We start from the raw sequence: 25,943 nt of genomic DNA, 5'->3' as shown, positions 1-25,943 counted from the left end.
TAGACAAAGTGAAATCACAGACTCTGGTAGGAGGCGTGGCCTAAAGTTAGAGGCGGGGCTTTTAGAAATTATTTGGTGTTACCGAATCAAATGATTGTTTTTTGTTTTTAGCGTTGTCGATCAGGTGCAAAGTATGTAAGGAAACGTCAGACAGCAAAACATATCAGTGATAACATCTCTGCACTGACGCTGACGCTGTTTTAATGGTAAATTATGGGATGTTATGATGAGGAACTTATAGTATAAGCATATTAGTACATATTAAACGCTGGTTTGTGTTGTAACCAGCTACCTAGCTTGCTATATTGTATTCAATTATACTAGTTACCATTTCTTAGATTCGTCACTGGGCGACACACATCAAACGTTCAATTCTTTTAGCTTATGATTTTATAGTTGTGGGATCATGATCTAGTGATCAGGTGATCTCCAGTGATCATGTGATCAGTGTGAATGACTTACTGCTCCTCGGTAAAGCTCGATCTCTCGATCCGTGAAATACGGCATCTGTTTAAAAGGATTCACGGAAATCAAGACGGATCCGATGTAGGTCTATAGACTAGAGTTAAGGACATTATAGAAACATCTAATCTAGATGGGGGGGGGGGGGCAAAAAGAACAAGGACAGAGAACGAGAGAGAGAGGTACAGGAAGAAAGAGAGAAAGATAGTAGGAGACAGAGAAGGAAAGACAGACTGAGACAGAGATATAACATCAAACAGAGAGTCAGAGAGAAAAATACTTCAATCTAATGTACTGAAAATATAATACACATTAATTACATTACATTAATAAAAACATTAATAATCTTACATACACACTAACATTTTAAAATGCCATTTCTTTACATGCTACATAACTGCAAATACTGCATACTGCAAATTGTATTCATTTTTTATTATTTCATATATATATATATTTCTGTTTCGATTTTTATTTTTTGTTTCTATTCTATTTTTATTTTATTGTAAAATCGTTTTTATACCTCTATTTTATGTGTATTCGTTGTTGTTTTTTTTCGATTTTATGTAACAGATCGCTCTGTGTACGTTGCCTTTATTCGTCTTTTAATTCACAATTGAAAAACCAAATGTCAATTACGACACTTTTGTGCCTTATTTTAAATGATTACGTTTTTTATTGTTTCTCAGGACACAAGAAGTGAAAATGACTTATCAATTCATTTGTTTAATCACAAGAAGTGTGATAAAAAATGCAATCTCCAAATACCAAATATGATCAGTGCACTAATGCGCACAATATTTTTCCAATTTAACATTTTGTCTTAACCTGGAAGTGAAAGAGAATTTCATTGGCGAGAAATTTGCACCATTTGCACAAATGATACTACAAACTAGAACAACATATTCAACAAATATCCTTATCGTTTTTTATCTTTATATCTAATATCCTTTTACTCAATTATATTTAGTTGTTCCTTTTTATTATGAGAGTATAAAAACTACCAAGCAAGCAACCAATCAGGGTCGAGCTCGCGCTCGGTTTTGGGCTCATGATAATTGTAATAGATAACAGTCAGTGTTTGACTCCATTAATATCATTCTATTAATAGATCGGTGTGCTGAGAGTCACATTAGAGTCTTTTCCCATAAACTAATTTGATGAAGTAAAAAGTCTTGTGACAAAAAAAGGAACATTATATCCATATACTTTACAGAGTATCTCTACTTTTACTCAACTACATGGTTTGTGTACTTGATCCACCACTGGTATATGAATGAAATTTTAAAATAAACTGACATTTTTGTTTAATTTCGCAACACAGCTTCATTGCAATGCGGAAAACGTTTTTGTCTGCAGCGAAACACTGACGTTGGACGAGCGGTTGCGTGTGTGTTTGTGTAAAGAAAAGAAACGACACAAAAAAACAAAGAAGTGTGTTGCCATGTGAAAAGAGGAACAACTGGGCTCACTGCTGGTTCACACGTGGGTTGAATAGGACGTGCGTTACACGCTACATCCTAAAACAAATGCCTCCGTAATTTCATAATCAGCCATTAATCAGGGCTACTGTGAACAGAACTGAACATTTGCATTACATTTTTTGAAACAAGCCACAACAATAAATAGTAAATAGTTTATTTATTTGTGTGTGTGTGTGTGTGTGTCAGTGTGACTGAATGTATTCGTGTGAATAAGTGTAAAGGTTAAAAAAACTAACACAAAACATATGATGTTCTGAAATGATCAATGCACTTCAATCACTTCCTCTAGTTATTATTCAACTTCTGTTTAAGGAAGTGAAAAATTTGAGGCATGAGTTCAGTTTCCTGCATGCTAACATGACTAGCAACCGCTTATTAGCATTTTTATTTTTAATTAGCCATTTTATATTTTATTGCTTACCACAGCAGTGTTTAATTGTGCATTTGAATTGGTCAGATTAAAAGATCAATAAAAATTCTATACTTGCTCTAATATATTTCTGTGGTAAAATTTGTATAGCGTTTTTTTGTAAAGGGACGTTTGTTGAACCATCAGTGGGTTTTCCCACAAACAGTGGGATTGTTAAGTCTTCGGGACAGATTTAGCTGTTTTTCATTAATCCCACAAGCTGCATTTGATGGTTTTTCATTCATTTCAAGAGACTTATTTTTCTTGTAAATTGTCATAAATTTTTACAGCATTCAGTAATTTGTGACCTTCTGGGAAGGTATCCTTACAGTGTTCGCTAACTGGATCTACAGTAAAGACGCTACGGTCTCTCTGAGAAGATCAGCGTTCATGACTGACATCTATTTCAATCACTTCCTCTAGCGGTCTTTTTAGAGGAAGTGAGAATTTTTGCAGGGTTTGCAGAGTCTAGTGAGAAAAGCTAGCATGACAGCTAATAACAATTAGTTCATCGGTAATGGGGCAAAAAAGCTTTTGCACTGACGTCGGGTTTGAGATGTCAGAAAGGATACAAAGATATAATCGTCCATGTATCTCTTCTTAAGGTTCTCGACGATGGCGTCCTCGGTGATCTTGGAGAGCAGCACCATGTCGTCCACGCCACTCTGTTTCACATTCTGACTCTGCCAGTGATACTTGCTGGCCTGCAGGTAGAATTTCACAATCACACAACGATTTCCAACCAGTCTACCCTTATGCATAAGTATTCACACCCTTCTCACATTTTGTAGTATTACAACCTTAACTAAAGTAAACTAAATTCATGACATTAACCTGTGAACAAAGATTTTATAGAGTTTGTATAATTATTCACAAATCGTTCAAATGGAGGAATACCACAAATATTCTTTTTCGGGAAACCCGTTTGCCATCAGAAGTCATTTCAAGCCATGTTCACTGGAAGTGTCATGTGACCTTGATGTAAATACTGCAGGTTTTCTGAGATTTTTAGGCTATATATCTAAACACACAGGATCATGAATACCATGGAGCTAGCCTCAGAGGTTCTGGATCATGTAATCCATTAACAAACAGTTAGAACTCGATGACATGGTTATGGGTGGAGATGCCTTCACTGCGAACACATATTTACTCTTCGTTTGCTGTTAAAATGAGTCAAGTCAAGTCAAGTTTATTTCTATAGCGCTTTTTACAACAGACATTGTCTCAAAGCAGCTTTACAGAAATCAACAGTTAAGGTGAATGGTGTGTATTTATCCCTGATGAGCAGCCATGGTGACTGTGGCCAGGAAAAACTCCCTTAGATGTTATGAGGAAGAAACCTTGAGAGGAACCAGACTCAAAAAGGGAACCCATCCTTATTTGGGTGACATCAAGAGTTTGATCATAAGTCTTTCAACAATACAGAACACTGGAGAGTGAGAACTAACATGGAGTAGCACTGGAGTATAAGATTATAAGTAAATGTTTTTTCTACAGTCTTTGGTATAAAAGTAGGAGCTACTGAGCTCAACATTTGTGATCATCACAGATCCAGCACCAGCTTCTCCATGCCAGAGCCTTTAAACACTCCAGGAGGTCCAATGATCTCCACTCTTCTGATGGTTTGAAGTCAGAGCTCTATAGCATTAAACTCAAGATCTTCTGCTGCAACCCATGTAAGCATGGAGCCGGCTTTGCACAGGGGCATTGTAAAGAGAACAATTTCTACTAGAGCATCCAAAGACATCCACTACAGTTGTGTGCCTTAGAACCACATATGGCTGGAAAAGTCAGGTGTCCTGAAACAAATTGATTCTTAAATCTACCCAGTAAATCTGCTGGTTATGATAATAATTCTGTATAAATCCTACAAACATTCAGTCACTCGTTCTGGAGATATCATGCAAATAAAATACACAAACCAAAAGTTCTCGAGGTCCCGAATTTGTACTATAAATACAGTGAATAACATCTGGTCTATACTGTATTGACATACAGTATAGACCAGATGTTATTCACGGTATTTAAAGTAGGAATCTACTAATGAATTCCAAAATCTAATCAGTTTATCAACTGGTTATAGAGTTGTCCTGACACCTGACATCATGGTCTTCACAGACAACTTGTGGTCTGAGGTCATACACTGTTTCCGCTGGTGAAAGGCATGACCTGCGAGTTTTATCTCATGTACCTGCATGAACTGTTTCAAGCAGTTTAATTGAATGAAACTTGATGGAGATTTGATGGTCACCAGACAAATTCGGATGAAATTTAGATGTGGTGGCATGAAATTTTGAATTTCTCATATTGAACTAGAAGAACCAAACCTGTTCTAGCATGACAATGTCCCTGTGCACAAGATACGCTTTGGATGGGTCTGAGTGGAAGATCTACTGCTATAGAGCTCTATCACCACTATTGGACACCTTTGGGTTGACTTGAAATGTTGATTGAACCCCAGGCCTCCTCACCTCACCTACATCAGTACGAAACTTTTACTAACACTATTGAATGAGCACAAATCTCCACAAGCCCAATCCGAACAAATCCATGGGATGTTGATATAAGTTTCATATATATGTACGAGACTTCCCTTTCAAGCAGAACAACAATAACCAATCATGCATGTGTGTGGGAGCGGATATAGCTTTCCTCTGTGTGTTCTCAGAGAGCTACAGATTGAATAGCTTTCCTGGGCTTTACATGTTTTAAAGAATGCATGTGTTACAGAGAGCACGATCAAAGGAAAGCAATTTCTTCCCCTTTTCTGCTCACAGTACATGAACTCATATGCATCACAAACTGGCTTATCTGGCTCTAATTATCACCGGACAGAGATTATGCCCCTCCTACCTAGACTGCACGGGCAGTTTTGCTTTGTTGTCTCTCTTAGTATCGCCAACATATCTCACTATTAATATAATAATACGAAATAAAATCTCACACTTAACGTGCAACTGCAACCTTTGTATGTGTTAAATAAGCTGTATGAGCATGCTAATGTAGTATACCAATTCCATTATTTCACATAGTTAGAATTCTGAAGACAATATCAGCAATAATAAACATCATATACATGCACTTTATGTCTCAGGAAATTGACTAAACCCATCACATTCGCTGTATACTACATACACATCTCGATATTACACCAGATAATTTGCAATTTGTAATGCAAGGTTGCAGGCGACACCTTAGTTGATACCAGGAAAGCAAAGGTGGTGGCAGAATTATGCTCAAAGGATGCTCCCAAATGAGGATGGGTTCCCCTTTTGAGTCTGGTTCCTCTCAAGGTTTCTTCCTCATAACATCTAAGGGAGTTTTTCCTGGCCACAGTCGCCATGGCTGCTCATCAGGGATAAATGCACACCATTCACCTTGACTGTTGATTTCTATAAAGCTACTTTGAGACAATGTCTGTTGTGAAAAGCGCTATACAAATAAACTTGACTTGACTTGACTTTTCATCCTCAGATTCTCAGAGGGAAATGGATGGAGTGAAATCCAGGGGGAATATTACAAGAAAACCCACTTAAAAAAAAATTATTATAGTTGAAATCTATTTCTATATCTGAAATATATTTAAGATATACATTATTAAAGATATATTACATTATATCTTCTTTTATTACATTATATTTTAATAAATAATTAATATTTCACTTAATTTTCCCATTTTTTTATGTAATATGTTGAGCAGTGCAGGCGTTTAGTTTTTCTGTAGATTTTATATTGTTTTTTTTTTTCATGTACGAATTTGTAATTATTTAACCAATGATGAGTGAATAAATATATACAATCACAATACATTTTATTTAAATTGTATAACCCATGCATATTAATAAATAACAAGATATTTAGGTTTTATTTTTATGTTTATTTTACAGTATTTGTGCATTAGATTCCTCATTAGCGTTATTCTACATTTATTAGATCTCACGATGCAGGAATAAACCCTGTGATCATCCGAGTGTGTTTAACGACAGCTAGAGTTTCTTGTAAGACGCAAAGCCTCAAGGGGTTTTTCTTTTGGTTTCATGGCATGGAAATGCCCTCTTTCAAAACCACATCAGGCTCTTCGTGGTTTATATTCCTGTGATGTGATAGAAAAGCGGCAGGGTTTTCCCACAAAACAGCCTGAAACACAGCTGACTCACTTTCACTATCTTGAACAGCTCATAACACTCGAGTCGCAGATTCGCTGATATTATAGACTAAAAGAACAAGAAACAGCTCTGGGTTCATCCTGAACGCATGATACATTTTGTTTACAGACAGAAAATAGCCAGCACATTTGAGAAACTCGGCCTAATTTGGAGACCGCACGCCAAAACGCATGCATAAACAGGATGAAGTTGACCTCATATGTGTGAACAGGGGAAAGCAAAAAAAACATGTGCAAAATGAAAGGGTTATAATTTGCACATATATACTCATTATATATCAATGCATATATTATTCCAATAGTAACAGCTGAAGGTGAAATAGGTTTATTTAACATTTATGGATGGAGTCTGCAGTGTCGGTGCTTTGTGATAGTCGGTGGAGAGGCTGCATGATGATTTTCTGACACCTTCAGTACAGCAGAGAGAAAATAAATGAGAAAATAAAATATAGAATAGAAGGTAGACTGGTGTAAGAACAGGATGTTCCTGAAATGTCAATGTGAACTATAAATGGGTCAAAAGTAGAACGCAGATGTGCTAATGTAAAAAAAATTATCAACATCCCAGTGGTAGCAGTAACTCCATTTCCGCATCACACCATAGGATCATTGATTATTTTCCAATATCAGCGCCCCACCAGTCACCCTCCATCCAAGCTTAAGATGTTTTACTACTTGCTTAATGCAAAGAATTTGAAAAGCTTCTTTCCATGACGTCACCCTAGCTAGTATTGAAACCATTTAATAAAAAAAATACCCACAAAGTTCAAACGATCTCTATATAGACTTCCATCATACATTAGGCGTTTTGGTTCAAAGAAAACTATGTGGGTGAACCATCCTGAATCTAAATTTAACATACTGTCATTGAACAAATGTGCAAAAAATTGGCAACACAATACAATCAGAAATGTTGGAATTAATTTAACTCAAGTTTTACTAAACCCGTTCCCAGCGTGTAAAGTAAAGAACACAAAACTGAAGCTAATTACTACAATGTTTCATGTTCACACACAGTTCGGATGTCATTTAAATGCTATTTTTATAACGCTTTTATACCACACACAGTGGTGACACTGGCAAGGAAAAAACTCCCTGATGTGGTATGAGGAAAAAACCTTGAGAAGAACCAGACCTAAAAGGGAACCCATCTTTATCTAGGTGCCACCAAAATGTCCATTTATTATAGTTCCCTTACTGCTGAGATTATCAACTGTTTACTGATGGAGACCTAAATAAAAAATTGAATACAAGTTGTGGGTATGCATCTTTGAAACTATACAATGAAGAGTCAGTGTGTTGATGAAAATTCTACCAAACTGCCAAAAACGTTTACCTCAGATGTTTTGCTAAAATGCTAAGAAATTGGTTTTAACATGATATACTGACTAGAACACTGCATTGTACTGTATATAGCTGGCGGAGCTAACTAGCGAAACATCTCTCTCAGTTGTGAGAGAAAATTGTCAAGTAAAATGATCTATATCTGATATATATATGTATATATATATATATATATATATATATATATTTATAAACTAAATGTCAATGCACAGTGATGAAGAATACGAACATTTACCTCAGTTGTAGAAAAACCATGAAGCAAAACGCATACGAGTGTAAGAATATGGATAAACAAAAGATTTGATTCATTTTGCTATATTTTATTGGTGTGTCTGTGTGTGTGTGTGTGTGTGTGTGTGTGTGTGTGTGTGTGTGTGTGAGGAAGTGCTGAGGCCCCATGCGACACACATCTCAACTTCCCTCTGCCTTATGCTACCAAAGTGCTGTTGCGCAAATCCCTCTCGATATACACATCCTCTTTAAACAACTCTGTGCCTCTATCTCTGAAAGTTTTGTGGCTGGGCCAAGCCCAAATGCACCTCCAACCATACCAACAGGTGGGTTGGGTTCGCTCTTTTTCCCACCAGCGTTTGAGTCCTGTGTATATTTTATACTTGCCCTTACTACACTATTAATTACATGATTGAATACAAAAGTGCAAGCGTTTGTTTTATGTTAATTGATGTATCATGTACAGCTAAAGACAACAACAGTATTTTAACACAGGGTATATAATGGTTGAAGCGTGGTCTATCGGATGTGGAGTCTCTGGGTTTTAGCACTTCCTGTGTAAAAACAAGAACCAGGAAAGAAATATTGCATCTCTTCCATTTAAGGAGTTGAAAATTCACAGTTTTCGTCATCTTCTACTCAACACTTCTGTATTTTAATTATTACATTCTGGTGCTTTTGAACAAGGGGCCTTTAAACTAATCATATCCTGGATGTAGCTCGAGGATAAACAAATAAATATGTGAATGAATGAACGGCAGAGGTACTACAGCATCTATTCGACCCAAACCGGACGACAGGATCGCAGCATCGTTTCAGACTTCTGATTCCTATCAGAATGAGTAGTACACACCTAAAGATGTCCAGCTCGTGAATCATATAGTTTATCGTCTCAGGTTTAACCTTCAGAGTCAGGGCTTAGAAAAATAAAATAATAATAATATATTTACCATCGTGCCAGTTCTCTCCTCCCTGTTCACCTGCACACACCTTCTTCTCTAAGTATCCTTTTGTATTTGAGTGTATGTGTGTGTGTGTGTGTGTGTGTGTGTGTGTGTGTGTGTGTGTGTGTGTGTGTGTATGTGTTAATGCCTGTAAGAAAAATCCACCAGCGTTCCCTGTCAAAACCTCTTCTCCATCACTATCAGATCCTTTACCCCCTTTAAACCAAACTCTGCTCGCTCTGGTAAAGCGCTTCAAACTCCGGTGAGCTCTCAACACACCAACACTTCCTCATCATACCACAGGACATACATGAGAGCAGAACTGTGGCTCTAAGAGCTACACGCCTTCTTATTCGCCTACACACACACACGCACAGACACACACACACAGGCAAGTGTGAGAAAACGTTGTTTACGGATGCGTGAGAATAACAGTAGTATACGAGCTGCAGTGCTGAACACACCCTCACTAGTGTTTCTGAGGCCAAATTTCACACACCTCACAGAGACCATTTAAATTGCAGTCACGGTTATAAAACTTTTAAAGAGGAAGTCTGTCATTTTTAGATTTAAAAAAAATCCAAGCTACTCAAACATACTCCAAACACCCATCCAGCCACCTTCTTTTTTTTCATACCACCAGGGGTAAAATTGTCAAAAGGCTTTTTACAGGAAAAGACATAGGGCTGAGCAGATATATACGGTATTGATAAGGGGCGGGGCATATTTCTGGGCCAGAAAAATCCAATTACAAGCCTGAATTAAACACAAGGGAAACACTAATTGTGTACAGCCTGTTTGGTGTTTGGATTGAAGCGCTGCAGGAATCCAAAAGAGCATTACGGACTTGAAATGATGAGTCTAGTTGGGTTTAAGTGTGCGTGTGTGTGTGTGTGTGTGTGTGTGTTTACCTTAAATACATTATATATATATATATATATATATATATATATATATATATATATATATATATATATATATATATATATATATATATATATATATATATATATATATATACACATTTTATATATACAGTATATATATATATATTTATTCATTTGTTTGTTTATTTATTTATTTAAATTTTTTTTGGCCCATTGCTGAATTAAAGAACTACTTCTCTCCCACACACATTTACACACAACCAGATTTCACCTCAGAGATACACACACACACACACACACACACACACACACACACACACACACACACACACACACACACACACAAACTAGAGCCAAAGTTTTCACAATCTTGAACATTGCAGAAGGCAAGAATAGAGAAGGAAGAAGGCAACAGCACATGAAACTCAGATTGGATTGGTGTAGATTTGTGAAACCAGTGGAGTCGAGGACAAACAAAAGCAAGACACCCAGCGACGGTTTGAAACCACCACTCCTACAGCCAACGCCCTCGGTCTCACACCACACTCATCAAACGAAATCAGGAGGGCAAAGACGCTGAGTAAATACGTGCATGATTTCCACACAAAAATACCATAGATGAGTGTTCGAACACACCATCATACCGCATAAATCTGCTTGTTTTGGCATTTATCTCTTTTCAATGAATCAATGTCTTCTGTTCACCAGACAGCAAGACATTCAGCAATGATATCAAGGGGAGGTAATAAAGGTTAGGAGACCCAAACCTGTTTCAGCATGACTATAGCTCTGTGCACAAAGCCAGCTCCATGAAGATCTGCTTTACATGAGTTGGAAACTTTGAGTGGCCCACTATCAACCCTATTGAACACCTTCGGGTTGAATTGGAACACTGATTGCAAAATTTGATCTCAGGTACCTGCATGAACTGGTTCCAAATAGTTTCATTTTGCATCACAACCTTTTGATAACTGAACGAATTTTGATGAAGATTCGATGGTCACCGGACATAAAATTTCAAGTTTCAAGAGCAGATTTTAAAAACCAAAAGATGTCCGATCTCAATGGGAAGGAAATTCCCAAGGAAGTTTTAGGGTTCACAAGAACTTTTGGTCAACCATAAAATAAAAAACGGGTAGGAGGAACAACTCAAAGACCACAATCAGAAGTGCAGAGATCACGCCATGGAATGTTAAAAGTTGTGACAAAATCTTATGACCAATCATATGACCAGGTGTCTACAGAATCTAAAAATAATCTTGTCCATATTGTGTATGTATTTAAAAAGAGGAAATTTGTACTAGTTGTCTGTTTTTTTATATGATTTGTGCAATTTAAAATAAATCATTCATTCATGAATCATCTTTTAGGCTGCTTTTTAAGCATTATTAAGGCACAAAATAAACACTTGTGCAATCAAGCGGTTGTGTGTAATGCTGAGGGAATTACAGCCAGTGTGGACAAAAAAATGTGTAACTGTATTTGGTTTTGTTGTCAAATGTATTTAATTAAAGCTGGTCAGCACTTTGTTCTTGTATGATAGGTCACTTCCTGCTTGAGTTTGTCTCAGACAGTTTCCTAATAAGGAACTTCCTTTTCTGATTAAGCTTATGTAAAACTAATCTAATCTAATGTATATATATATACATACTGGAACAAACCTCCCATGGGGGCGGGACTTAACACCAATTTACTCTGATTGGCTGAGATCTTGAACGTATGCAGAGAATACTGTGAGAGCGAGAGCATTCTAAACTGCATTCTCTGTGTTATATACAGTTTGTACTTTGTAGTGACAATTAACTACTTACTCACTTCTTTATTTGCTTACTTACTTAATTCCTTACTCACTCCTAGAGGTGGGAAGTTACAAAGTACAAATACTTTGTTACTATACTTAAGTAGATTTTTTTGCGATCAGTACTTTATTTTTACTTTTTTACTTTTACTCTACATTTTTACATAAATATCTGTACTTTCTACTTCTTACATTTTTAAAACAGACTCGTTAATTTAGTTTTATTCCATTCATTTGGTGAAAATTCTATATTATTTATTTTTCACTGCGCCAATTTCAGCCAATCAACCGATTTCCTGTCATTGTGCATCTTTTTCAATCCACTGGTGTATAAAGTCCTGCTCACACTCACTACAGACGTAGACTTACGAAGCTAACAATGAGCAGGCAGAAGGCAGTAAGAAGTCTGGGGTTAATGTGGATGAGACAGAGGGAGTCAGTGATGTAAACATGACTGAGAACAGAGACAGTCCTAATCACCTGATCATCATCTTTTCTCTGCTTGTGTTCTATATGTGGATGTTCAGTCTTGGCCCATTCATTAGGTAAAATGTTTTTGAATTGTTTTGCATTAATTTTTATATATTAGGCTGTCAAAACTCAAACAAATAATTTTACCGGCACTAAATTTGATCAATTCAGATCTGATCTGATTCCGATCAGCATTTCTGTTTGACCATTTTAATAAAAAATATAAATACATAAATAAATAACTAAATATTAAAGAGGCGAAATTTAAACCTTCAGCACAACATACATTTATTCATGACATCCTTTCTTTACTCACATATAAAATAAAAAAATAAACTCTACCGAAAAAATATTTTAAATTAGTAAACATTTATTTTATTTATGCACCAAGTCTCAAATCAAACACCAAAATCCACCATGATTCCCAAATTAACACTCTGGGTGGCATTTCGTGGGTTTATCCCTCATAATGACGAAACGAATCTAAACTACTGTCTTCTTTTGTTCGTACAGATAAGACATTATTCGAATCTGTAAAATGTCTTATTTGTATACACTTATAATAACAACATAATGCTGTGTTTTTGTAAAATAAAGTAAACAGACAGGGGGCGCTCTCTGCCATGTCATCTCCCTTCACAAACATAAATGAAACTACCTGAATATCAGAAAATATTTGCCTCACAGACATAAATATATGTATAGAAAGCTTGAAATGTCTTTTACATAAACCACATTTACATTGAATAAAAATATTCTCTAATTATGTAATCGGTTTGATTTATAACATAAATCCCATTAAACCATACCATACCATAAATCGGTATGATTATGATAAAAGCTCCTTGAATTGACTAAGAGGTGCAGTTTCTCCGGTATCACCTAATTAACTGTCCGTGTGGAAACATAGCAAAGGATTCGTTTGGTTTTCTGATGATTTACGTAATTTACATTTGCAAGAATATTTTGTCTTCATGCTTTATGTTGAGTTTGGATTCACTAATAATAAACATACATTTGCATAAAGCATCTATATTTCTCCATGTCCGTGTTGCTTAGAGTATTAAAAACATGAAGTATTAATATATGGTACATTTAGAACAGATAGAAATGTGCGATTATGTTGAAATTAAATATTTTAATCGATTGACAGCCCTAATATTATTATGATGTGAGGGCAGTTACCAGTGTGACACTAAAACAGGTAGTAGTTACAACTACTTTTTACTTAAGTACATGTCAGAGCCCAAACTTCTTTACTTTCACTTGAGCAAAAAAGTATAATCAATACTTCAACTTTTTTTGAGTATTGTAAAACATGAGTATTTGTACTTCTACTTAAGTAAAGTATGTGTACTTTCGCCAACTCTGCTCACTTCCTTCCTTCTTATTTACTTACCTACTTACTTACTTATTTACTTACGTACTTATTTACTTCCTCACCCACTTGTTTACTAACTTACCTACTTTCCTTCATACTTACTTAACTACATTTTTACTTACTTCCCTATGTACTTTCTTACTTCCATACTTACTTACCTACCTGGCATGGAGAAGCTGGTGTTGGATCTGTGATGATGTTGAGCTATTTTATAAGTTGCTCAGTAGCTCCCGGTTCCATAATCTCAAATGACGGTAAAAGACTGTAGAACATTACTACATTACTTATAATCTTACATTCCTTATAATCACACCTTCCAGTGCTCATGTTAGTTCTCACTCTCCAGTGTTCTGTATTGTTTAAAGACTATAATCACACTTATGATGTCACCCAAATGAGGATGGGTTCCCCTTTTGAGTCTGGTTCCTCTCAAGGTTTCTTCCTCATGACATCTAAGGGAGTTTTTCCTTGCCACAGTCGCCACGGCTGCACATCAGAGATAAATACACATCGTTCAGCTTAACTGTTAAATTCTGTAAAGCTGCTTTGAGACAATGTCTGTTGTGAAAAGCGCTATAGAAATAAACTTGACTCGATTACCCACTTGCTTACTAACTTACCTACTTATTTTTTTTACCTAGTTATTACTTACCTATTAACTTACTTACCTACTACTTTCCTTCCTTCTCTCCTTCCTTACATACTTGCTTATTTACTTACTTACCTACTTTCCTACATACTGACTTATATTTACTTACTTACCTACTTACTTATTTACTTACATACTAACTTACTTACCTAATTATTCACTTCCTTCCTTCCTTCCTTACTACATACTTATGCACTTACATACTTACTTACTTATTTACTTACCTACTTATACTTAGTCTGTCATGAATGTTTGACGTTTCCTCATACGACTCATTACTTAACCAATAAAACACTTAATGAACAATTCTCAGAAGTAAAAACCTCAGGGCTATGAATAATGGAAAGCCTTTCATTTCATTCATTACAATCTAATACACAGCATAACTCCATACCATATAACTACAGTACATAAGGAAAAATGGCACAAGTAATATCCATTACAAAGTCCAAACACTATAGCTACTACAGAATGGCAGATAGAGAGGATCGATTCTCACATTCTAAAATGTTGATCCTACTTGAGAAGCAAATTTCTATATTCACTTCGCTGCATCATCTGTAGCGTCTAAGAGAATTTTCCAAAAGCAGGAAAGTGGCATCAGTCAAAGAAGAACCAGACTCAAGGAGGAAACATGCCCACATTCTCTCTATTTTTTTAATACAAAATCCTAAAAGGTTTATAGGAACATTATGTTGCATTTTGAATATGGTTTGAGTGATTATATTTTGGTGAAATATTCATAAGTTTGTTAAAATGTATACATTTTGTAAATGTTCAGAAGAACATTGTAACAAAAGAAGTCCAGGCCATTGCGGATTATGTCATATTAATAATGATAGCTTCCAAAAAATTATATAGACAATACAGAAAAGCATTTTGTATAAGAACTGGTACTGAAACTTGATGAAACTGGTAAGCCCCGCCCCCTGGGAGGATTTCAAAAACTGTCAACAAAAAAAGTTGTTTATTAAATGTTTTGTTTATTTTAGTTATTGAGCGTTTGCTAGAATGTTGTTAGTTTCTCGAGACGTGACCTTCCATTTTTCTTAGATTGAACAACGATCCACAAAAGCCACGAAGCAAAGTTTCATCTGTTCACAATACACGATTTTCTTTATTTCTCATAATATTTCTTTCATTTTATTTGGTCTACATAAAACTCAGGAGACATAATACGCATCCATCTGAAACACAGTACAATTTTCAAAGTTATTACAATAGCGTTTAAAACACAACAAAAAAAACATAACATTTGTTAAACCTACCCATGTCTGACTGCTAATACGAGTACAAACAACACGTTTCAAGTGTAACATGAACAAGAAAAAGACGTAAAAAGGTCTCAAATAAAAGGACAATAACGACAAAAGCATTTTTTTTGGATCTATCAGAAATTGCTTATGATTTTTTCCCACAAATAATTTGACTGATAACAGAGATTTCTGATAAATACTTTATCTCCTGTGCTACGTCTCGCCTCAAGCAAGTTTCCAATACCAATTATTTATAAAAAATAAAGAACGGCAGGAATAGCACCATTACGAAGCACCACAAAACAAAAATGGACGGATGTCCTGAATATCGCTATCGTTTCTCGGATTCGGAGCGCTCGTGAAAGGTTTATGAAGCTTGCTAACACAATGATGTCATTACCACATTACAGTGCCTTAATAATACAAAGCCTGACATTAAAGGTGCAGTCTGTAAAAAATTAAATAAAATCCATAAATCTTCTCATGTGTTCAAAGAATCTAAAAAACCCCACAGTGATTCAAATGTTGCCATACAATAGAGATTTGTTGTAGTTTCTTTGTTTTCATTTGCATTTTTTTACAGACTGGAAATAAGCCCCGCCTCTCGCACAGCTGTGGCTCCACCCTTTTCTCTTAAAACACAACCCCTATCTATTTTCAGCACCTTGAATTTGTAGCGAGGAATAAAAATGTGTGTGTGTGTGTGTGTGTGTGTGTGTGTGTGTGTGTGTGTGTGTGTGAGAGAGAGAGAGCTGCTGGCATGCTAATGCTAATGGTGATGCTATGGCTAATGCTAATTTCCCCAGTTTGGCAGTTTTAGGATTTTAAAGTGGTCTATTAGCAACCAAAGTCATTGTTCGGTACCTTCCCTAAACCTCCTGTAGAATAATACTACACAATACAATTAGGCTAATGAAATATACATACTGCATATATATATATATATATAAATTTAATTATTGTATTTATATTGCAGCTTCATAAATAGTCACGTTGCTATGCTCTCATAATACTTATATTCAATACATTCTTCAGTGCTTAGTGTATTAAAGCAAAAAGAAATGATTTTTATAACTTTTCTTCTTTACCAAGATTGGTGCTAATCTAATGGCTAAAGGTTTCCTTTACTTGTTAGCAACATTAGCCTCGGCGCTCCAGTGAATTAGCAAAGAAGCGAGCTTCGGATACAAAAATCAGTCCGGGTGATTTGTCATTTCTGGCGAAATGATCACTAAAGCTACAAAAACCGTAGTAATCACATATACGTATGTTTAATACGTTTTAGGACCCTAGTGCTGTTCAGAAACACTGGCCATGAGCCACAACTGCTGATAAACAAGCTAGAGTTTAACTGTATTATCGCATTGGTTAATCAACAAACGACAGAGGCTTTTTCCCCACTTTCATCTGACCAAACAAGACGAATTTGTCAACAGGTTTCAAACAATTCACCTTTGTGTTACGCGCTTCTTTTTATTCACATCTATGGATTTTGGCAAAAGACGTTATCCAGAGCGACTTTCATTTATTTATGTCTACCAATAAACAGTTGAGGTGTTAAGGCCTTGGCATAGCAAATTTTGTGTGCTGGGATTTGAACTCATAACCTTTTACTTGCCACATATATATTATGTTGAAATTCTTTCTATACATGTCCCAGCTTTTTTTAGGAAGCTGGAATCAGAGCACAGCGGCAGCTATGATGCAGCCCCCCTGGAGGAGAGACGGTAACAATCCTTGCTCAAGGGCTCAACAGTGGCAACCTGGTGGTGCTGAGGCTTAACCCTTGAGCTACCACTTTTTATTCACATAATCAAAGCTATTGTAAAATACTTCTATATTTAGGAACATATATTTGTGATAAGGACATAATGAGCATAATGAATTTATGATTACTAATCACATTAACATTGTTTTCTCTTTGTTAAATAAAAAAAAACGTTTCTATTTCCAGGTAGTGTTCATAGCGTTGCATGACATAAACCCTTTATATAAACTTTTTAAACATACAGCATACATATTTATTCAGTATATCCTTGAAGGTCAGCTGACTAATACTTTTGTATATTTGGCAGTAACGTGACATAGCAACTGCATATACACTTTATAAAAATTGACATTGATAAAAACATCACAAACACTTATAAATTCTTACTTTATTAAGCTTCAGCTGACTAAATTGACTTTCTAAATATTTTAGTTATGTGACATAAAGACCACCAAAACTCTTCATAACACCTGACAGACGGAAGAACTACTTCCTGTAAATTGATTTTAAAGATGTCATAAGAATGACACAAAACCTTTTATGACATCTGGAATAAATCTACACCAGCATATACTGTATAAATGCTTTTTATAATCAGTGTCAGTCTGCAAATACTACTACTAAGGCTAACATAAGAACTACATAAACCCTTAACAGAAACCTTCATAATTATTCATGAATGCTTTGAGGTGACATAACAGCAACATCTGTAATTAATGACATAGATTCATATAATGCATTTAAAAATGCTTACAATTAAAAATGTCAACTGGAATAAACAAAGTGACATAACAACATAAACCCTTCATGACACATGTTATGAACCTACAGAAACATTCATGAATGCTTACTCTCATAAAAGTCATCTGACATACACATTAGCTGCTTTAATTCTAGGATAAGTTGACATAACAGTGACATAAGCCGAGTATAACACCTGATATAAACCTATACAGTATAAACCCTTATAGATGCTTAATCAAATTAATGTCATCTGACAAAAATTACTTTCTGCAGTTTTAATGCGAATTACATAAGATGTTTATGACACCTAATATGAACCAACAAACATTTATAAATGCTTACTCTTATAAGGGACATCTGACAAAGACTAGCTTCTTTACTTTTAGGTTAAGGTGACATAAAAGTGACATAGGACATATATGACACCTGATATAATCCTACATAAATATTTATAAATGCTTACTCTAATAAATGCCAGTTAACAAACATTTCTTTGAGCCATTTCAATGTTAAAGTGACATAGCGGCAATGTAAAGCCATACTTTTGTACCCTTTATAAACATTTATAAATGCACACGCATCAGCTGATGTGAAGACTATATTTTTCTATTTATTGTTAAGTTGATTCAGCTGATGTGATGATTGAGTTGACACAGGCGCTTGTTATAACATTATGTGCGCTTCTGGTGTGTCAGAGCCACATAAAGGTTATAATGTGACATTACAGAAGATTTTGGCATTATACGGCAATAACCTAGAAATGAAAAACCTGCTGTATCAAACAGGGACCTCCATGATACTGTTATAACCAAGTTAGGAAAATTGTCTCATGCTCTTCAGTACAATGAATTCATTATTACTGCTTATAACAACCCAGAACATTATGACAAGGCTTATGACAATGTTATGACACACCATGATTACAGATTATATAAGTTTTATTATTTCTACTAATCTAATGTAGACTTTTTATTTCAGGCTTGATCTCAGCACCATTATGTAGCTATGACATACCATAAGCACTAAAACAAGTTCTAAAGGCTTCATAGCTAAATCAGCCTATAAAATGGCACTACAAAAAAAATTCAAGTGGAAATCTTTAAATCCTATGTCATCCTAAGACACATCAAAAAGTTACAATATGGGTGTTGAAATGTTTATATAGGGGTATGTCATATCGTAAGAGGGTGTGTGTAGCTCTATGAACACTACCTTTTACAGCTGAATGTTATTGTGATGACGACTCATGGCCTCCAGCTACATCAGTGTGGGGATAATAATAGACGTGTTGAGATTGCGATCGAATGAACGCTCCTGCAGAGGTCGCAGAGTGAATGGCAAGATCAGGGCAACCAAAATACACAGAAAGGTCACAGAAAGGTTATACAGTATTTATGAATATGAACAAAAGTATTGGGACAGATGACTTTTCCAGCCATATGTGGGTTTTTTTTTACCAAATTGTTACCACAATCCTGAAGGCACACAATTGTATAGAATGTTTTTGGATGCACCCGTGCACAGAGCAAGATCCATGAAGATACGCTTTCCTTAGGCTGGAGTGGAAGATCTCCTTCTATAGATTTATAAACCTTATCAAACACATTTGGGATGAATTTTTCACCCTGACTGCTCCCCAGGCCTCCTGACCTCACCTCCATCAGTACCTGACTTTACTCACACCCTTGTGGCTGAATGAATCTCACCCAAATCTCCACAAGCACATTCCAAAAATCTAGTAGAACATCTTCCCAGAAAAATGGAGGTTATTATAGCAGCAAACGGGGGCTTCAATGTGTAATGGGATGTTCAAAAAGTCTTATGTTCAGGTGTCCACAAACTTTTGTCCATATTTTGTATATAACAGCACGTTTTTTTATGAAGCTTATTATACTGAACGGTTGATCAGGTAATAACAGCAAAAAAAAAAAGTAAAGAGCAAAATAAAGAAATTTTCTTTTCATCCAAAAAATTATCCGATCAGCCAAGAAGTATATTGATCAATTTATTATTTAAATGGAGTATAATTAAAAGCCAAGACACACCATTTGTAGGCAAAATTGTACTTTTTTTCCCTCACGATTTTATTGTAATTAATTTTGGAGAATTTCCCAAATTGCTTGAAGGACACCAACGTTCTTCATATACTTAAATTCGACACGTTGGAGTCACAAATATATTCATTGGTATATTGAGATGTCCGTATTGTAATGCTAATTATACCCAAAAATATACTGTAAGTGTTTGTTGTGTTCCAGTCACTTTTCCCATTCCAGCCCCAACGGCTACCAATGGACATCATCATGTTCTAAACCACATCAGGATGTTGAAGATCTGAATTTCGAGTGTGTTTTCTGGCAGGACGGATACTTCGGTAGCTTTGTCAAGCAGCAAACATTTCTTGGTTGATCGAATACTTTTGAGAAATAAACGATCATCGCGGACAGCTAAATCTCTTAATTAAAAAAATATCCAAAATAGAGATGATGTAAACAGTGTCCAATGTGGTCGCTAGTGTGTGTTGTTTTTTTTGTTTTTTTTTTAAACCCAGCACTTCACAGGTCAGGGGTTTTTCCTCACAGTGCAGCATGAACACATACTGATGATGCTGATGTCATGATGACGAGAGGCAGAAGACGGTAGAGGATGTTAAATAACGTTTTTGAAAGTTCTCAGAATTATTTTTTTCTGGTAGGACTCCTGAACAGGAAAAGATTTTTGCTTCTTCTTAATGGTCTGGAAATAATTCTGGACTTCTTCCTTGTAAAGAATGTTGAAAATCGCTTTAATAAGTTCAAACTCGAAGGCTGCTCTGTAAAACCAAGAGCTGTTCTCGGGTTACGGAATATTTATTAGCAGGATAAATCTGATCTGTATTTCTGTCTATCGGAAATGTTATGGAAACATTCCCGGGATTATCTCCGGAATCGTCTGCGAGCCTGAGACTAAGCGTTAACCGGATAAGATTTTTCTAGATTGTCTTTGATGAACTGAGATCATTTAAAATGATGAACTTCAAATTCAAATTTGACAATTGTTTTATTTGAGGGTCATGAATTAGCCGAATCACAATTTGACGCACTCCGTTTTTGGAAACGTCTTGAAATTCTGAACCTAATCTAGACCTGAAAGACATTTTCTCATTTGCAGTTATAATCAGTGCATCCAGAAAAGCGCTCCTGTTTTCGTATATACAGTTCAGCCAATTTAGGAGAACCAAGTAGGAGTTAGATGTATCTCCAGGATCGGATGGTTGCCTGGGCCCGAGATGAAGCGCTTACAGGAAATTGACGAATTAGATTTTTCTAGATTTTCTCTGATGAATTGAGCTGTATGTAACTCATATGTAATGTTTTCGTATGTCATTCATATGAAATTCAACTTCAGATTTAAATTTGACAAATGTATTAATACATTCGAACACTGTTCGATTTGAGGTTCGTTGATTCTTCGAATTTGATGCACTCCAGTTTGAAAACGTCTCATTCAAACAAAATTTAGATTAAAAATATAATCCAATTTCCCATTCAGCCAGTTCAGGAGAACCAAGTCGGAGAACCAACCATATGTAGGAATCTTAGTGATTATGTACCTTTCTGCACCGTATTTATGAACCTTTGGATTATTGTAACTCGTTTAATAATAAATGGTATGAGCCTGTAATTGGAAAAAAAGCAGTCACGTGTGCAGTGTTGTGCTGAGCTGTAGCTAGAACTGAGCCGAAGCGATGGATCCCGTCTGAAATGTGAAGGAAAATAGGAACTAGCACCATGTTCAGGACAACTCATAGAAGACAAAATCTCTCTGACAAGCTACCATTCACAGGAACAGGGAGACTGGAGGACAGCAGCAATGTCTCTCTCTCCTCTCTCTCACCCTCCTTCCTTCCATTCCTCTCTCTTTTTACTCTTTCTTATTCTCTCTCTTTCTCTCTCTTGGGTGGGACTGGCATTCCGAGCATGGAGAGTAGATAGAGAGAAAAAAGAGAAAGAAAGATAGAGAGGGAGAGACAGAGAGAATGAGAGGAGAGGAGGTCAGTGTCCTTGGCAGGTCTTGCAGCACATCTGTCGGAAGTATGGACGGCTGCAGAACTTGAACCTGAGCACCAGGGGGCAGTACGCCACTGTGTTCACATCTTTACACTCTGAAGGGAGAAAAGAGGGGGGGATAAACCCATAAAACTTGGGAGATTTTGTGTGTGTGTGTGTGTGTGTGTGTGTGTGTGTGTGTGTGTGTGTGTGTGTGTGTGTGTCTGTAGTATTGTTAAGACTGTTAGGTAATAGTTAGATATATAGAAAAATAGATAGGTATGAAATCAACTTATTAAAAGACAGACAGACAGACAGACAGACAGTTAGACAGACAGACAGGCAGACAGACAGACAGACAGGCAGACAGACAGACAGACAGACAGTGTGAAGGTGTGTGTGTAAAGGGGTGTGTGAAGGTGTGTTTGAATGTGTGTATCAATGACCCTAATGCTGCGGATGCTGAAAGCCCACTGCATCCCCTCACCCTCAGGGTTGTCTGTGGGGACGCTGAGGTCACACTTGCTCCTGCACTGCTGCATGAAGGCCGGTCGATGCAGCTCTGGACAGTCGTTGGATGGCAGGCCGGTGTGTGACAGACACTGCACCGAGCGCATCTGATGGCCCACGCCACACTTAGCTGAACACTGGTTTTACACACACACACACACACACACACACACACACACACACACACACACACACACTGAAAGAAGCATACCCACCATGCATTTACTCATGAAGGCACCAATTGACATCAAACTTTTCTTTTTTTTTTACTTCCTGATTAATCAGGTCACCAGTTTGGGGTGGATGTGTGTGAGGAAAGCAAGCATGGAGCACATACTGCCATAATATAAGCGAAGGATTCACCACTGGTGCGTGATCGTTACGTGATTTCACTGCTCCCAAGGTGACGAGCAAAATAAACAAATTGGTATAAGGTCTTACACCTGCCTTTTGATTATTACCTTGAGACATAACTGTGCCATTCCTCCACTAATAATTAAGCTGTTTTTGTAACATCTTTTGCCATTTTTTCGTTATATTCACGTCACTAACCCTATCCCTAGGCAAGTTTGTTAGCCAGTACTAGAAATGCTGTAAAAACGTTTGTGCTGGACGTGAGACTGACCTCGCTCCATGGGCCGGTGAGCCACTGAGGTGGAGGACAGTGTTGCAGGTTACAGCGCATCCTGGTGGTGGGGCGGCTATGTTTATGACACTCAGACTCATCCAGGGTGTCTCCACTCTCTCCACTCCTGCACAGGATCACCCTCTGCCTGTAGCCTGGACCACAACTGGGAGTGCACTACACACACACACACACACACACACACACAGAGTGAGAGAGAGAGAGAGAGAGAGAGAGAGAGAGAGAGAGAGAGAGAGAGAGAGAGAGAGAGAGAGAGAGAGAGAGAGAGAGAGAGAGAGAGAGAGAGAGAGAGATCTGGGAGTAGTTTGGCAAAGCCCAAGTAGACCAAGGCTCATCGCACTGCTCCTGGGAGTTCTGGAGAAAGTTTGCCGGGACAGAGTCAGTCTCCTCCTGGTAGGTGTCTGTTCACTGTGTGGTGCATTCTGCACCCATTCCATCCAGTCCACTGCCCGGTTGGTTCAGTGCTGGAGTTCCTGCAGGACGAGTTCGCTAAAGGGTTGACTCCGTCCACCATTAAAGTCTAGGCGTCTGCCGTTTTAGCGTATCATGCCCCTGTGTCGGGGCATTGACTGGGCAGAGACCCGCTCCTGATGCATTTTCTCTGCGCAACCTGGAGGTTGAGGCCTCCGGTGCGACTAAGAGTGCCTGGGTGGGACCTGGCCATAGTGCTGGAGGCTCTATGTCCAAGCCCCCTTTCGAGCTGTTGGATGAGATTTCGTAGAGGCACTTGTCTATTAAGACTGTGTTATTGCTGGTTATCTACTCTTTGAGCAGAGTAGGTGATCTACAGGCCCTCTCTGTCGCCCCCTCCTTTCTGGAGTTCACTCCAGGCATGGCCAGTGCCTTCCAGTACCCTAAAGCGGGTTACATCCCTAAGGTGCCCTCGGTCGTCCCACGACCTCTCAGGCTCCAGGCATTTAATTCTCCTCCATTCCAGAACCCAGACCAGGAGAGATTGTGCCCAGCCCAAGCACTAGACTGTTATGTCCACAGGACAAGTCCTTGGAGGAAGTCGGAACAATTGTTCATCTACTACGGCCCTCCGAGGAGAGGCCTTCCTGCTCATAGCAGACCCTCAGCAGATGGATTACTGACACAATTGTGTCCTCTTACAGGTCCTCTTGTCTTTCCCCTCTATTTGGGGTCAGAGCGCACTGAACCCAAAATCTCGCAGCCTATAAGGCTTGGTCCTCTGGAATGTCCCTTTGAAGACCTCTGCGACGCTGCGGGCTGGTCCACGCCGCTCACCTTTGTCAGGTTTTCAACCTTGACCTCTGTGCCACTCCTAGGTCTGTCCTTTGAACTAGCTGTGCTCTTTCACACTAGTCAGGGACTGGTCAGTGTGGTGGTATTGGACTCTCATTCCCAAAGCGTTCTAATGCAGTTTGAGTTCCTGAAAGGGAACGTCTATAGGTTACGTATGTAACCCTTATTCCCAGAGGAAACGAGACGCTAAATCTCTATGCCACACCTCCGTCTTCCCTTCAGAGTTTCCTTCTCTGTTAAAGAAGCTGACACCGGCTTCACTCCATGTGCGTTTTATACTTCCTGGTGGTGACCTCACACTGCCGGTGACAGCCTGCGCATGGACAACGCAGCCACATTCCCAAAGTGTTCCGACGGACGCAGTGTCTCGTTTCCTCAGGGAACTGGGGTTACATACGTAACCTAGAGATGATTCTATCTATCTATCTGTCTGTCTGTCTGTCTGTCTGTCTGTCTCTCTGTCTGTCTGTCTGTCTGTCTGTCTGTCTGTCTGTCTGTCTGTCTGTCTGTCTGTCTGTGATATGAGGTGCTGAGGAGCTGCTGTACCTCTGACCAGTCGAGGGCGTGCCACTCAGGTGGGCACGTGTGATTATTGCAGGGTTCGGTGACAGGAGGACGTGGCTGGGTGGAGCAGGACGAGTCGTCCTGAACCTTCTCATCTGTGGAGCTGATCTTCCTCTTACACAGAACCTCCCTCGTCCTCACACCTCCACTACAGCTCCTGCTGCACTCGGACCACTCACTAACCCACCATCTGGGGGGGGAGGAGGGGGGCGGTTAGCAGACAGAGAGTGATAGACAGAGAGACACAGAAGAGTGTGTGGAAAAAAGGGGGTGAGCAAGAAATATAGAGAAAGTTAAAGATAAAGAAAGATAGGAAGCCAGAGAAACAAAATTCTATTAATGCACTTGCACAAGAACTTGGACAGCCCATGTTTTTGCTTACACACACACACACACACACACACACACACACACACACACACACACACACACACACACACACACACACACACACACACACACACACACACTTACGTGGGAGGACAAGGGGCTGAGTTGCATGGACGTTTCTTCTCTTTAGGTTTTCCCTTCTTGTCACAGAAGTGAGTGAACACCACCGAGTGATCGGATTGCTTCTTGCACACCAACTGCTGGATCTGAAACCCTGGGTCACACACACACACACACACACACACACACACACACACACACACACACACACACACACACACACACACACACAGTAAAATTAGTAGCAGAATATTTCATTGCCAATTTTTCCATCTACATAAAACACAACGATTTCCTTGATATCATCTTATATCAGACATCAGGTTAGCAAACTCACACACACACACACACACACACACACACACACACACACACACACACACACACACACACACACTCTCTCTCTCTTTTGTTGTCACATGTGTTTCCAGGGCATTAATGTGTCTGTGTATACTGTAAGACTGTAAGCAAATTCATCTATGT

General features: G+C 37.9%; 2 protein-coding genes across 2 annotated transcripts in view; both read right to left on the bottom strand.

The window, feature by feature from the left end:
* myo1f (myosin IF) overlaps positions 1 to 9,385 on the bottom strand; it is a 35,492-nt gene extending 26,107 nt beyond the window's left edge. Inside the window, exons 1-3 of the mRNA XM_083554873.1 lie at positions 9,049 to 9,385; positions 2,928 to 3,059; positions 463 to 552 (exon numbers count right to left, since the gene is read on the bottom strand). Of these exons, the coding sequence (XP_083410999.1) occupies positions 463 to 552; positions 2,928 to 3,059; positions 9,049 to 9,051 (225 nt within the window). The 5' untranslated portion in view covers positions 9,052 to 9,385. The remainder of the gene's footprint in view (positions 1 to 462; positions 553 to 2,927; positions 3,060 to 9,048) is intronic.
* A 5,931-nt stretch (positions 9,386 to 15,316) lies between these two features.
* adamts10 (ADAM metallopeptidase with thrombospondin type 1 motif, 10) overlaps positions 15,317 to 25,943 on the bottom strand; it is a 58,142-nt gene continuing 47,515 nt past the window's right edge. The window contains exons 20-24 of the mRNA XM_083554870.1: positions 25,485 to 25,614; positions 24,993 to 25,200; positions 23,160 to 23,336; positions 22,512 to 22,671; positions 15,317 to 22,140 (exon numbers count right to left, since the gene is read on the bottom strand). Coding sequence (XP_083410996.1) covers positions 22,031 to 22,140; positions 22,512 to 22,671; positions 23,160 to 23,336; positions 24,993 to 25,200; positions 25,485 to 25,614 — 785 coding nt within the window. The 3' untranslated portion in view covers positions 15,317 to 22,030. The remainder of the gene's footprint in view (positions 22,141 to 22,511; positions 22,672 to 23,159; positions 23,337 to 24,992; positions 25,201 to 25,484; positions 25,615 to 25,943) is intronic.

The sequence above is a fragment of the Silurus aristotelis genome (genome assembly GCF_946808225.1).
Source record: "Silurus aristotelis genome assembly, chromosome: 11".
Taxonomy (NCBI): Eukaryota; Metazoa; Chordata; class Actinopteri; order Siluriformes; family Siluridae; genus Silurus; species Silurus aristotelis.
This window is presented reverse-complemented; position numbering and strand designations above follow the sequence as displayed.